Source organism: Aethalodelphis obliquidens, unplaced genomic scaffold, assembly GCF_003676395.1.
Source record: "Aethalodelphis obliquidens isolate GAN/ISIS:26980383/991018 unplaced genomic scaffold, ASM367639v1 scaffold1, whole genome shotgun sequence".
Taxonomy (NCBI): domain Eukaryota; kingdom Metazoa; phylum Chordata; class Mammalia; order Artiodactyla; family Delphinidae; genus Aethalodelphis; species Aethalodelphis obliquidens.
In genome coordinates this window covers 47602635-47617657 of record NW_020837945.1, presented here as the reverse complement: position 1 = coordinate 47617657, position 15023 = coordinate 47602635, and the positions used below count along the sequence as shown (strand labels likewise).

The 15023-nt window shown below is 38.7% G+C and overlaps 1 protein-coding gene across 2 annotated transcripts in view; it reads right to left on the bottom strand.

The window, feature by feature from the left end:
• Window positions 1-10067, bottom strand: part of TBC1D23 (TBC1 domain family member 23) — a 64320-nt gene extending 54253 nt beyond the window's left edge. For both annotated transcript variants that reach the window (XM_027103348.1, XM_027103355.1), the window contains exon 1: window positions 9827-10067. In XM_027103348.1, the coding sequence (XP_026959149.1) occupies window positions 9827-9879 (53 nt within the window). In that variant the 5' untranslated portion in view covers window positions 9880-10067. The remainder of the gene's footprint in view (window positions 1-9826) is intronic.
• Between the last annotated feature and the right edge of the window lie 4956 nt (window positions 10068-15023).

Here is a 15023-nt window from a genome sequence, read left to right as displayed (position 1 = left end):
TAAGTCAACTTCACTAGTTTTCAAAATTCTTTAAAATCCAATCCTTTCCTGTAATTATTTAAAAAATCAAAGATTATAGTAGTTCAAAAAGACCACTTAGGGGCTTCCCTGGTGGCGCAGTGGTTGAGAGTCCGCCTGCCGATGCAGGGAATGCGGGTTCGTGCCCCGGTCCGGGAAGATCCCACATGCCGCGGAGTGGCTGGGCCCGTGAGCCATGGCCGCTGAGCCTGCGCGTCCGGAGCCTGTGCTCCGCAACGGGAGAGGCCACAACACTGAGGGGCCCGCGTACCGAAAAAAAAAAAAAAAAAAAAGACCACTTAGGACCTAGAAATATACATAATCACCTAAGCTTAAATGCAGAGTACAGAGAAACTAGAGAAAACCCAAATTACCAATTTTTTAAAAAATTAATTTTGTGTCTTAAAATGGTCAGGATCTAAGATACATTATTATGTGATTACAAGAAAAATACAAAAACCGCATTACAGGGGAAATCAATAAAAGCCCAACACCTGCTGTGTAAACATCTTAAATGTGTTATTTCTACTGCAAAGGATATTGTTCAAACCTCTGACTGCTAGCAGTAGTAGAGTCATCCCTCCGTATCGGTTGGAGATTGATTCCAGGACCCGCTGCAGATACCAAAAACCCAAAGATGCTCAAATCCCTTATATAAAACGCCATAGTACAGTCGGCCTTCTGTATTCCCGGGTTCCAAAACTACAGGTTCTACACTCCTGTATATGGAACTCAAGGATACAGAGGGGTTACTGTATTAAACAGAGCCAAGAGATAAAATGGACTCAGAACTCTTCACTGAAAGTATTCCTAGCATTCAAATATATAAAGAACAATATAGTCTATGATTATTCTCCTTTCCCCCAATATTTCCACATTTGCTTATTCAAAAGGTCCTACATGTGACCTCCCTTTCAAAAAGTCATCTCTCTCTTTCCCTTTACGGTTCAACGCCCTGCAAACTGTAGTCTCCACTCGCCTCCACGTTGTCTCTTCTCATTCACTCAAACCCTCCATTGCTCTAATAAAACTGCTCCAAGGAGTCATTAGTCATCGTTCCTGGTCCTCATCTTCTTCACATACTCTGCAAAGTTAGACTCTCTCATTAAAACACTCTGCCTTCAGTTTGCAGTACTTCTCCTGTAACTCTCTCTAACCCATGCTCTGAATTCTTTCCTCCCTAACAAAAGTATTCTTTTTTCAAATCTTCAATAAATATGTATTGAAGCACCTACTACATGCTAGCCACTGTGTGAGGCACTGAAGATCTAGCAGTAAACAAAGCCGGTGCTCTCATGTAGCTTACAGTCTAGCTGGCTCCTCCAAGGTTTTAGCCCAGGTCCTATTATCTAATCCCATTGAACAGAGACAGGAGCGGCTCTTTTTGAGCTGTAGTTCATTCCAATTTGTTTAGAATGTAAACTGCTGATGAGCACAGAGTAAACAATGACAGGCCAGCTTGCTCATGTATACACATTATACCCAGGCACAAGCTTCTGATCAATTATTTAAAACTCAAAAATAGCCAGCTAACTAGTCCTGAGCACCAGCAAATTGTGTAACAGTGACAAGTTGCACATATTGAGTTGTGGTTTCATGACTTAATTTGTGCCATCAGACTTCTGGTTATTTCTTAATGCCCAGGTCATGAGACATCAGCACCAAAGCTTTGTCTGAACTTATTTTGCTACTATTGTTAGCACACTTGTTACAAATTACTACCAAACCAAAACTCCTTACTTTGTTCCTGAATATTTTGTGTGACATTTGTTCGAAATGGAAATACCAGAACTTTGTTACAGATTTGCTTGTACAGTAGATATGGATGGAGTTGACCATAATATGTATTATGTAACTTATTTTAAAATACCAATCTCAAATTTTCAAAGCATTCTAACAGCAAATAGTATTATGGCACATTTGGAAATGACCATGACACCTTACAGTCCATGAGAGCACAATTTGTTAACTGCAAAATCTTGAAGTTATCTGGATTCTTGTCAGACACACTGTTACAGTATTTTAACAAAATGTATATTTGAATGCCAAGGGGAAAAACACCCCATCCACCAGCTTGAAAAAAAAAAAATAGTGAAACTATGTATCAGGATCAGATCCACAAAAGCAGCTTTGGGAGATTCCCCTATCAAATACTGTAATCCTCTGCAGAATTTGTGTTTAACTAGGATCTTGGCCAAGTAAAGAAGGTGCTAAATCTAGTCCTCTTGGCTTGAGATGACAAACAAACATGATAGCTACAATATTTCAGCACTGTGCAATAGGCAAAGGAGACAGTGATCACAGACTGCTCTGTAAACTACTAAAATTAACTACAGTACAAATGGACCAGATGCTTTAAATTTTCATAAACTTATTTTTTATCCATAATCCACATAGATCAAATTGCACCAATGGTATACCTTCTTCTGCTAAGAAAAAACTCAGGAATTTTTGTGTAAGCATTTAAAAAAACAGCTGCTTATAACTTTACCATATGTGTAATGTTGCAATGCATTTTCTGTAAGACTTGGCTTACAAAATGGAAGAACATCTCTCTACTAATGAGTAGTTAACTTTAGAGAGTGTTCTAAATCCTTTTCCTCTTCCATGCTTCCTCAAAATAAAAAGTCCCCAACACACTGTTCTTTTCTATACATATAAGGTGACTTTCTAGCACGTTTAAGGCAAAAAGAAATGCATCAGCGTCTTTCCCCTCACCCCCCAACCAAAGCACTAGTTTATCTGGAAACTGAAAATAGTGTATACCTTTTGCCTCAAAGAAAGAATGGGATGAAAACAGCACAAGTCAACACAAAACAGCAAATTACCTGTTTCTATTACAAATTTCCACTTTACTCAAAATGTAATGAGAAAAGAAATACCCCCAATATTCCTTTTCTTGAAACCATCATTTTGGAAGATAAAGGAACAATTACTGCAAATGAGGTGACAATATTTGCAACATTTGGGCAATTCTTTCCAAAGGTACTTTACCAATGGAGATCATAGTTTGGCAAAGAAATACATAACGGATTTATTTTTTAAACCTGAATTCCAACATTAGTGAGAACTTATTCAATAAAAAAGGCTCTCATTTATTTTCATGTCAGTGGTTAAATCTAAATGGAATCTACTAAATAAGCTCAAGAATGTTTGGTATTCAACTGCACACCCATATGAGATGAATACATCCTTCTATGCGTCACTTTTATACTTCAAAACAGAGACCAGAAACTCTGTAGAGGGACAATAACCACAAGGAAGCAATTTTAAAAGCAAGTTTCTTATTTCTCCTACATCACTGAATAAAAACAATGAAAAAATTACTGAGGTGAGAGTTATTAAAACTGTGTAATTGTTTACATGTTCTAATTAAATACCACTACTGTGCTCTCACAAACTAAATAAGTAAATCAAAAATTATAATTTTACTTCCATAAATGATACATATAATTGTATTACTTATATATTTACATATATTTAATATATAACTTATTACATAAATACATTTAAATATATAACATATTATATATATAATCTAGATGATATTTTTAACCATAATAGCTTTTTAAAATTTATTTATTTATTTATTTTTGGCTGGGTTGGGTCTTCGTTGCTGCGCGCGGGCTTTTTCTAGTTGCAGCAAGCGGGGGCTACTCTTCGTTGCGGTGCATGGGCTTCTCCTTGTAGTGGCCCCTCTTGTTGCAGAGCACAGGCTCAGTAGTTGTGGCGCACGGGCTTAGCTGCCCTGCGGCATGTGGGATCATCCCGGACCAGGGCTCGAACCCATGTCCCCTGCATTGGCAGGCGGATTCTTAACCACTGCTCCACCAGGGAAGTCCCTGTAACCATAATATCTTAAGATAAAAAACTAATCTATTTATGTGATTTTTGGCAAGAGATATGAGGACACATTATGAAAACCATAGAGATATAAAGTTATAGTATATAATGCTCTGTATCATATCCCACCATATCACTCATGAATTGTCCCTTCCTGTGGATGCAAGAAAAATAATGTGTTTCACAGCTTATGCATATCCTTAGAGCCTTGTAAAGTGCCACAGAAAATACACACCATATGTTCAACAAAGCACAACTTTGCATATTGTATGTTTCAAAACACATGGTTGATTGGGTATAGGATTAGCATATTTTTAACTGGGTTCTCTCTAGCTGTCTGTTAAAGTATTTGTGAACTATACACTGTACACACAATCAACTTTAGAAAGAGCACAGGGCTTAAAGAGCCATGAGTTTAAGTTCCAGATTTTCCACTCACTGGGTCTATTGTCTAACCTCCCTATGCCTGTTCTCTCATCTCTAACAAGGAAAGGACAATAATTCATAATTTCCCTTCTGCATAGAATTGTTCTAAGAGCCAAAATGAGATAGTATACAAAAGATAAAGCTCTACGTAAACATAGTATTTTCTTATATCTTCTTAGTGAAATTATTAAATACCACCATAGCAACTAGCTTTATGTAACAACTGCTTTAAAGTAATGAAAGCACATGCTACAGGGTTCTCACCCAACTACGAAATGCTATGTCTGCTTAGGGATAAGAAAAACCTCCTTTAACCTTGGAGAAGAAGGAAGATGTGAAACAAATTATTTAATTAGTCATCATTTTCTCGACTCAGGTCAAAAGGTAAGACAGACTCTTAAAAACAAATATACATTAAATTTCAGGAAATAGGTGTTTTTTTTTAATTGGCTCTTACTGCTCTTGCATTTCCACAAACAATTTGCTCTTATGAACCTAACATATGGGACTGATTTGTTTTCCATGTGTAATTCTCAATATCTAAATAAGTCACTTCAAGCATTGTCCCTTTTCAAGCTGTATAATCCTATACTACTCTGCTAAAGCATGTAATTTCCAACAACACAAGTACTTAAGTATCTTCAGAAGATATCTTCATGTATCTATTCCTAGGGCTAAAATGATGAAAAACTGCAGTGCCCAAGAATGTCAGAACAATGCACAGTTCTGGTTTTAAATGTTTCAAATTTTTTCTACAACACTACATAGCAGCTTGAATATAACCAGTATTTAGTTAATGTTTACTGAATGAATTAGGAATGCTTTGCCTCTATTTTGCTTTTTGATACATGGGGCGGGGCGGGGGGGCACTGTCTTTGGTTTATACCAAGTAGAATCCACATTTCACCATAAGCAGCAGAAAAGATTTGCCAAGCATACTTTATCAATTCTGTTCAGAAGACACCTACTCATGAGTTGGCTGTGTATCGCAGTACACTTAACTCGTGCTCCAGAATTACCTGAAGTGCCTCACTATATTCAGATAGGGAATGCACCTGTATTCTCAGCAGTGAGTACAAATAAATAGAAATAAATTAATTGAATACATTTCTTTAGCGTGCAAAAACCAATTACTAACTCTTACCTGTGGATATTAAAACATCCACAGGAACAAAATCCTAAAAGTGTGAATTATTATTTAGGAATTACCTCTAAAAACAGTAAAATCTGAATTACAATAATAACATTAATGTAAATACTATAAACAAAATAAGTCTTAATGTCTAATTTTTGTCTACCCTCTACTTACAGTTTACAAAATCTAACAGTTGTCACTTAAAAACTCCTAATTCCAGCCAGTAAGGTTCATTTTCTCTTCATTTTTTGTAAGGTAATATCTAGTCTTGCTATAACTACAAGCTACCAATATTCTTCTTAAGCAATGGGTTACACTCTCTTTCATATTAAATGTATTTCTTTATTGATTTTATCATGTCTGAAATGGCAATCACCTGCTCCCTAAGTGACCCTTTAAATCTCTATTTCAATGCTTATGAAATGGAAAGCACTGAGAGTACTATTCACAAAGTGCACAAAACTTTGAAAAAGACCCCATTATTCTCAAAACAATTCCTATTCGCATTTCAAATTACAACAATAGAAGCTTCTTTATGGAACTGATATTTCTACAATTTTAATAGAAGTTTAGCAACAATTTAAGAAAAGTTGTACAAAAAATTTTAACTAAGCCAACTCAGAATACCAACAGTTGTTGTACAATCAATGTGTACACCAAAGAGATTTTTTTAATCATGACTTTAGATCTTAAGGAGTTATTTCAGAAAGAAAGCCTCAGAAAATGAAAGCCTCAATTTCAAAGCTGGTTTCTTCAATACCAAGAAGAATAATGACCAATCTTTAGACTGTAATAATTTAACATTTCTTCTATTTTCAAACCTGTAGCTTATACTAACTTTTTAATTAAACTTAAATCATTTCAAACTGTAAACATTTTTACAAGGATTTCTCCATGCCCTCTGAGCTTATATGGCTGCAATTTCAGAAAGTTTGAGAGCTGACACAGTTTCTGATAACCCTGGTTTTCCATAAAAAATGAGCATTACACCAGCAGACAATTACACAGCTCACAAAAACAATGGAGTCAGAAAATTTATATGAATTGACAGCTTGGTATATTACTGCACATGATTTCACAAAAGTCTGTATTCATTCATACACACATTCAGACAATAAACATTTACTGAGCCACCTGCCATCAGCACTGCCCATGAGAAGTTCGCTAGCTAAAGAGCAATGATAAATCATGTAGTCAGATAAATTATAGTATAATTATGTAATATATATAGTATAATGTATTAGGTGATACACTATAACATACAGAGAGATAACATACATACAGATATTCCTCTGACCAACTCATTCGAAGATACACATTATCTAGAACCTTGATAACCAGAGTATGGTTCATGAACCAGAAATGCCATCACCCAGTAGCTGGTCAGTCAGAAATATGGAATCTCGGGTCCCAAGCAAATCTACTGAATCAGAATCTGCATTTTAACACGCTCTCCAGGTAACCCCAATGCAAACTTAAGTTTTGAGAAACACTGATCTAGAACATAATTGAAAAACTGTAAATAAGTAAAAGTGACATCTTGTACTTTTAAGCTCTTCAGGCCCCATCCTGAGCCTTTTTACAAATGAATAGATAATTTAACAAGTTCAGTTACTTACCTTCACAGATCAGGAACAAACTGGGAGATACCACTGACAACAAAGAAAGAAAACAGGAAAAACTAATAAAAAGCAATCTCAAAAAGGGATGGCTATAGGGGACCATTTAAACAGCAACAATCTACCCTTCCTGCCTAAATAGGCCCGAAAGGTGTCAGTGTGTTACAGAAATATAACAGTTATTGATGTTCTTAAATGTGTCTCCTCTAACTAGTCCACAAATTCCTTGAGGACAGGGACCTAGTTTTATTTATTTATTTATTTATTTATTTATGCGGCACGCGGGCTTCTCGCCACTGTGGCCCCTTCCACCTCGGAGCACAGGCTCCGGACGCTTAGGCCCAGTGGCCATGGCTCACGGGCCCAGCCGCTCCGCGGCATGTGGGATCTTCCCGGACCAGGGCAGGAACCCGTGTCCCCTGCATCGACAGGAGGACTCTCAACCACTGCGCCACCAGGGAAGCCCTAGTTTTATTTTTATACACTTACATTTGTAAACTGAATGACCTTAAATCATTAAGATGAGTTTGGTTAGGCAATGAGATATATATTTCACAAAAATTTCTATCTAAAAAAATTACAATAAAAATGTCACAGCATTTTTTTTAAAAAAAGAATAAAGCCTCTCCATTCTATAACAACCCAATTAACAAGCACTCTAACAACAGAGGCTTCACTGAACTTGTGGCTCCAAATCCGAATCTTTTCTGACTCTATTCAAACTCACTTCTAGGGGACCAGTGCGTGGAGGGAGTAGAGAAATAGATTAGAAGAGAATGGAGGGAGAATAAAAATCAGAGAACACTCAGGGTTCCTCCACTCGTGAAAATAAAAAGAGAAAAATGGGAAGCCTCACCAAAGATACAGAAATGCCAGAGAGAATACTACCTCTAGCAACCATTCACTCCATGGTCCTTGCCCCTGTGAATCAGACACCTGCTCACAATCCTCCTAACCTAAGAACTTAAAGACACCTTAGCTCTAGAAACACTTCCCCTTGTGGCCTTCAATCAGCTATTACAGCCAGTTTATAATACAACAAATTCACTCTTCCAAAACAGCAAATTTCATGATGTTCTAGTCCTTACGCTCCAGACAAATCATTAGTTTTCTTGCCTATGTCCTTGCTCATGCTATTACTTCATAGAGAACTTTCTGCTCTGTTAATCTGACCCTACATGTTAGCCACCAGCCATGTGTGGCTATTTAACATTTGAAATGTGGCTAAACCAGACAGAGATGTATGATAAATGTAAAATACACATCGAATTTTAAGACTTGATACAAAAAAGATGTAACAGTATTGTTTTTTTTAACAATGATTACATGTTGAAATAATATTTTGGATATATTCAATTAAATAAAATAGATAATTAAAATTAATTTCACCTGTTTCTTTTTAATGTGGCTACTAGAAAATTTAAATTACATGTGTGGTACACGTTACACTTCTATTGGACAGTGCTGGTCTAGATCCTACTCATTCTTCAAGGCCTAATTCAAACACTTCCAGCCCTGTAAAGCTTTCCCCAATGACTCCAAGTGGACATGGTTTCTGTCTCCCTGAACTTTCATATCACTTTTCTTCACACTCCCAAAGAACCAGAGGAATTTTACCTTCTTACTGAGTGTTCCTATTACAGCTCCCCAACACCAAGATAAGCAAATCGAGAAAAAAACTACATCTAGGTCACATAAATTTTCATCCTACACCTTGGAGAGTGCATGTACTAAGGTGATGCGAGATGTCTGCTAATTGAGACTTGAACTTCTCAATTACTATATTATCTATCCCTTTCACCGATTTCCATTTCTTCCTGAGGAATTAAACTCCATGTCTACAAATGCCCTGGATTATAATTAGAGTGCCAGTGAGCTGTACATATATGATGAACAAGCAGATATAAAATTAATACCGGCAGTCAATACACTTACATCAATTGTAAAAATTCTACAAGCCTCTAAAGGTTCCACTTTTTTTTTTACATTGCTGTCCCTAAAAGTGTATTGTGAAGATTAATTAATTCAAAAGTAGGAGACTTTCCCAGAGATTAACGACACTGGGTGACTAAAGTCTACCAAAAATTGTCCGAGATCCTCCTACAACCCTGAGAATAGACCAGGTAAGCATACAAAGGCTTGAGTAAAGCAAGAACAGTGTCTTATAACGCAACCAAATCTCTGAAATCGAGCTGTGAGGAAAGTGGTAGGAAGGGAAAAGACGACTTGTGTGCAAGAGACGAAGGGTGTTAACTATTGGAACGCGAAGCGAGAAATAAAACCTAGCACAAAAAATGTCTGAATTATGTGGGAGGGATCCTCCCTGGGTGTATCTCTCAACCTCTGAACCCTCAGGCAAAGGTCGCGGTGGTCATTTCAAGGGTCTTTTCTTCAAATGGTATTCCAGTGCCTGAGATCTGCATCCGCGAATCTTCCTTCCTCACCAGCCTATTCTGACTCCCCGGGCCAGGAATTCCGGCCAAACCCAACCCTGAAGCCACTCTTCTCCAGCACAGTTTGGAAACCGGCGGATGAACCGGGAGGGCCGAACTGAGACCCAGCAGCTGGACGACACCCCTCTCCCATCGAGTCCGGGCTTAGCCCCTTGGGCAGGACTGGGCTGGCAGAGGAGAGCCAGTAGGCAGAGGGGGCGGGGCAGGGCGTCGGACTTCGAGGACGGGTCTTCCCGTTCCATGCCTGCGCCTGCCGGTGCCGCGGGGACCCGCAAGGTGGTGACAAGGCAGAATAGAAAAGCAGTGCAAAGCAGCCCGGGGCTTTCACTCACCAGCCGTCGCCCCCCGACGTTGGCAGTGGCAGGACCTCTTCTCCTTCCGCCATTGCTGTTGACGTCCACGTCACTTTGCCGAAAAGTGGACCTGGCGCCGAGGCCGACTCAGACCCAACGTCGTAAAAGGTCCTCGGAAGTCTGGGACTGAGCTTCTGGAGAGGGAAAGGAAGAGGGAAGAGGCGACAACGCGAAGAACGCAACGTCACGACGTCCCGAGGGCGAAAGGTAACTTGGAGGAGGAGACGTGGAGAGCCGCTACCCCATCCAAAGACTACATGTCCCAGGATGCCGCGGGACCGGGCCGGGCGCAGTGGGCGGGGCTTGGCGAGGGCGTGCGTCCCAGTAGGAGGCCCTTGAGAGGGTCGCTTCTTGGCGTCCAGTTAGCGGCTTCTTTGCGTCTTGGCGTCCTGCTTAAAGTCATGTTTGATTGTCTTAAATAGTGGAGAGGCGAGGGGAGGGGGGAATCCTACAGGGAGGGTGCAGATAGGAGCATAGCCACATTTGGGCCATTTCCTCGTGCAACAGCTGTGTTTGAGAAAAGAGTGGGATGTAAGGAAAAGGCACGCTCACCCCTGTTTGTGGGGCGCGGTCAGAAGTACAAATGGAGGCCACGTACTTTATGTTTGAATACTTTAAAAGTTTTTTTTTTATTTTAAAGCTAAACAGTAAAGGAAATATGTTCTAGCCTCCCACCTTTATAAACATATCTTTCTAACAACACAGAAGGGCAAGTCCAAATTTAGAATTCTAGAACTCTGGATTTCCAAGCAGGGAGAGCTGCCAAGTTTCTTCTCTTCCCACCCTACTTCCCCTTCACTCCACGTGGGTGGACTCCTCGGCCTCCACATCCAAGCTCGGTGTCTACCATCACCAGCAAAGCGCCGGCTTTTGGTTTCCCCTTGACCATCCCTGGGCCTAGGGCTGAGCACAGGGTTCAGGAAGATGGACCTAGGGAAATGCTTTTGTAAGCCCTGGACCTAATGCTGATGAAGTAGAGCCACATGTAACAATATGGATTAATCTGGAATATATGATGTTAAATGAACAAAACATTGCGGAAGGGTAGGTAAAGTATGGTGTCATTTATATTTGGCTTTAAAAATAGGCAGCACAATATACATTTTTATAGAATGTATTGTGCTTTTAAAAAATGCACAAGAATGATATATAGAAAAATTGGAATGGCAGTTCTCAAAGATAAACAAAACCAGACATTAGTTAAGTAGTGAAAACAGATGTTATTCAGAAACTACGGACAGTAGGGGCGTGGGCTGAGCTCCATTCTGATTTGTGCAGAGGTGATTAGGGGTTTTAAAGGGAGAAAGAGGGAGCAGGGAGAGCGGGACTCAGAGGCAGACAAGTGAAAAATTACAAAGCATTGGTCAGTGTAATTGTGATTAGACCAGCTGTGTCTGCTAGCTGGTAATTTTCGAGGTTAGGATTCTTCCCTCGCACAGAGCCTGAGAGACAGAGACCCTGCCCTTCTTGATGATTACATTTCAAAGGAATGGCTCTCAGGTCCTTGAGAAGGACACGTCTAAGTTGTAATAGATACATATTCACAGATGTAAGCCCTTTGTAGTAAATGCTCCAAGAGACATCAGTAACCTATCATCAGGTGTTGGCTAGATCAAACAGTAAACTCTGCTGGCAGCCATTGCACTTTCTCAATCAGGCATTTTAATGGGGTTCATTGGAGGCCAGGGTCATCCTAGGGACACAGCCTTAAGTTGCTAAAGACCGTGCTAGAGTTTGATCAAGTCTCTTAGTGCAAGAGTTTGGACAGAGTCGTTGGGTGCCAAAAGTTCTGCAGTTCTCACAGTTACATTTGTGGGAGGAGAGGAAATGGCTTCAATTATATTTTTAATATTTTGTTTCTAAAGAGCTGAGAAATGGCTACATAGGTGTTCAGTATTCTTTATAGAGTTTATACTTTGGTGTCTAAAATGTTTCATAATTTTAAAAACTATTTGATTAAATATGCACAAAGCATAGTACAGCTCTTTCATTTACAACCAAAAACATGTTCATTCTCTTCCCAAAGGGGAAATAATACAGAGCCACATTATTGCACCTACTTCTAAGCCAAGGATCTCTGCATGATGTTCAGTCCTTCTATGGGGAAACACTTTTTTTAATATGGAGTGAGAGTTTAGATAACAGCTATCAAAAAGAATAAAAGACATGAATCTAGGTCAAATTACTATCCTGATATTCAGGACCTCTGCTGGGTCTCTTCAATTGCTGTCAGTGGATTTTCAGAAGTTTTCTAAAATGTTTTGTAAAACTGTTAATTCAGTGACATGACAAGCAGTTGTTCATTGATTAAGGTGATCATAACCCTCAATTGTAATTCATTCTCAGTGTAATTAAAACAGTGACTGCTTAATACTCCATGTGGTAAAAGTATTATTCCATTTAAAATATATCAAGTGTTTGCTTGTGTTTGATATCCAGGCTCCTGAGTTAGCACAGACTCCGTGGTTGATGAGTTTTCTGATAAGTCCTTCCTCTTCATTTGGATCCAGTTTGTCCACATTTTCCCCACATTTTCCCCAACATGCCTCACTTCCTGAGGTGACAAGGATATCACTATGCCCAAAGAACATTTTATAGATGGCTACAAGTTTTTATGGGTGTAACTTTCTGAGTATTTTTGTGCTTTAAAAAAAAACCTCAAAGTCCTGCCTTTTACCTGGATTGTTATGAGCTTTAAAAAATATAAGTATGGGATTACAAGTAGAATTTGTTAAATTCTAGTAGTAAATCTCTGCTTAAAAAAAAAATTTCAAGAGCTAGAGAAGATTTTATTATGAAATTATCTCCCTGTATTTTCTTTCTTTACTCTTTTCTCCTAATTATGAGAAGATTCCATCAATGACACTAGAAGCTCTCTCTGCTTTTATATATCTTTCTGGAACAGAGGAAGTTGGAATTTCTTTTTTCATAGACCTGGTGATGCTAATAGTGCTGACCATCTGGATCTGTGCACAATGCAGGCATTCCAAGATATATCTTCATGAAAGGCACATCCTATCACCCACATAGGGTGTGTTATCGGCCTGCACTTCTGCAGCTATTTGTACTCCCGTGCCCAAATAGAAAAGTATGGTATTAGTCTATATTATCCTTGGATAAAATCAAACTGCATTTTTATAAAGGGAAAATTAAAGTTTCTTGGTTTTGAATGAAACTGTAAAAAAAAAAAGAATATTTTTCATCTATTTGGTGTTGCGTGCCATATAACTATGTAATTATGTAGTTCATATTGTATTATATGTACTTAAGTCATATCATGACACAGTCTATTCTCAATAAATATTTGTTAAATGAACTGAAGATTTTTTTTGAAGTATTTTGGAATAGTTGAAGTCATTCAGCTATATAGAAACAGCTGGTTGGGATTGGGGGCAAGTGTTGAGCAAACAGTGATAACAAAATATTTCTCCCTTATCCTTCTAGTAGTTGTCTTTGCTAATTGAAGTTGACTCTTAATAGGTTATATAGATGGACCCAAAGTAAACATTTGGACAGGGATTGACCCATTCTTGGGTTTGGGATAGTTATGCTTTAACGTGGGAGCCTGTTTCACTCTTTCCTCATTCCAGATTTGCTCCCAAATGTTCCAGACAAAAGGCTCTTATTAGGGTTGAGTCACTGCTGGTTAGAAACAGAGATTGTAAACAATATGTTAGCTGGAACTAGCCTTCATTTTAAAAACTTAACTTCTTGCCTTTTGTGAGTTCACACACTCACAATATGTAAACAGTATCTTTAGACAATGGCTGTGCTATTCTTTACGTATAATCTGTCTCCATTCACCTCATACACTTATACTCACCCTTCCTTTTCGGCATATGTCTTTCCAAATAAAAGAGTTAGCAAGCAACCATCTAAGGTAATTGGATGAAATTGCATGATATATGCTTTTAACGATATGTGTAAGAAATACAGGTATGTATTACAATTTCTATGAATCTGTTATTTACAGACTGGTTTCTCTAATACCCATGCTAAATTGTACAGCTTATCCCACTCCTGGGCATATACCTGGACAAAACTATAATTTGAAAAGATACATGCACCCCTATGTTCATAGCAACACTATTCACAATAGCTAAAACATGGAAACAACCTAAATGTCCATCAATAGGTGAATGGATAAAGAAGATGTGGTACATGTATACTATGGAATACTACACAGCCATAAAAAAGAATGAAATAACACCATTTGCAGCAACATGGATGCAACTAGAGATTATCATACTGAAGTACGTCAGAAAGAGAAAGACAAATACATATGATATCACTTGTACGTGGAATCTAAAATATGGCACAAATGAACCTATCTACAAAACAGAGAGACTCACAGACATAGAGATCAGACTTGTGGTTGCCAAGGCGGAGGCAGGGAGGGAGAGAGATGGACTGGGAGTTTGGGGTTGGTAGGTGCAAACTATTACATTTAGAATGGATAAACAACAAGGTCCTACTGTACAGCACAGGGAACTACATCCAATCTCCTGGGATAAACCATAATGGAAAAGAATATTTAAAAAAAGAATGTCCATATGTGTATAAATGAGTCACTTTGTTGTACAGCAGAGATTGACACAACATTGTCAACTACACTTCAATTAAAAAAAGAAAAAAAAAGAAATTGTACAGCTTATCACTGTCATTACTACCTTCCAAATTCACATAAGAAGAATTAAAAGGGCTTCCCTGGTGGCGCAGTGGTTGAGAGTCCGCCTGCCGATGCAGGGGACACGGGTTCGTGCCCCGGTCCGGGAAGATCTCACATGCTGCGGAGCGGCTGGGCCCGTGAGCCATGGCCGCTGAGCCTGCGTGTCCGGAGCCTGTGCTCCGCAACGGGAGAGGCCGCAACAGTAAGAGGCCCACGTACCACAAAAAAAAGAATTAAAAAATTAAGTAAAAAGAATTCTTAGGATATAATGAATATGAAAATGACCACAGAAACAAAAGCATTTAAAACATTTAGATGAAGAATTTCTTCTCTATAATTTTGCTCACACTTTTTTCTAGACAATATCAACTACTTCTGTGTTGTTAATTGCCATCTGTAACTCCTAAATCTGTATTTCCAACCCTGTTCTTTTATAGTTTGCATCTATGAATCTAGCCACCGCTGGGAGCTTGCACTTGGATGACCCACAAACACTCCAAACTCAAT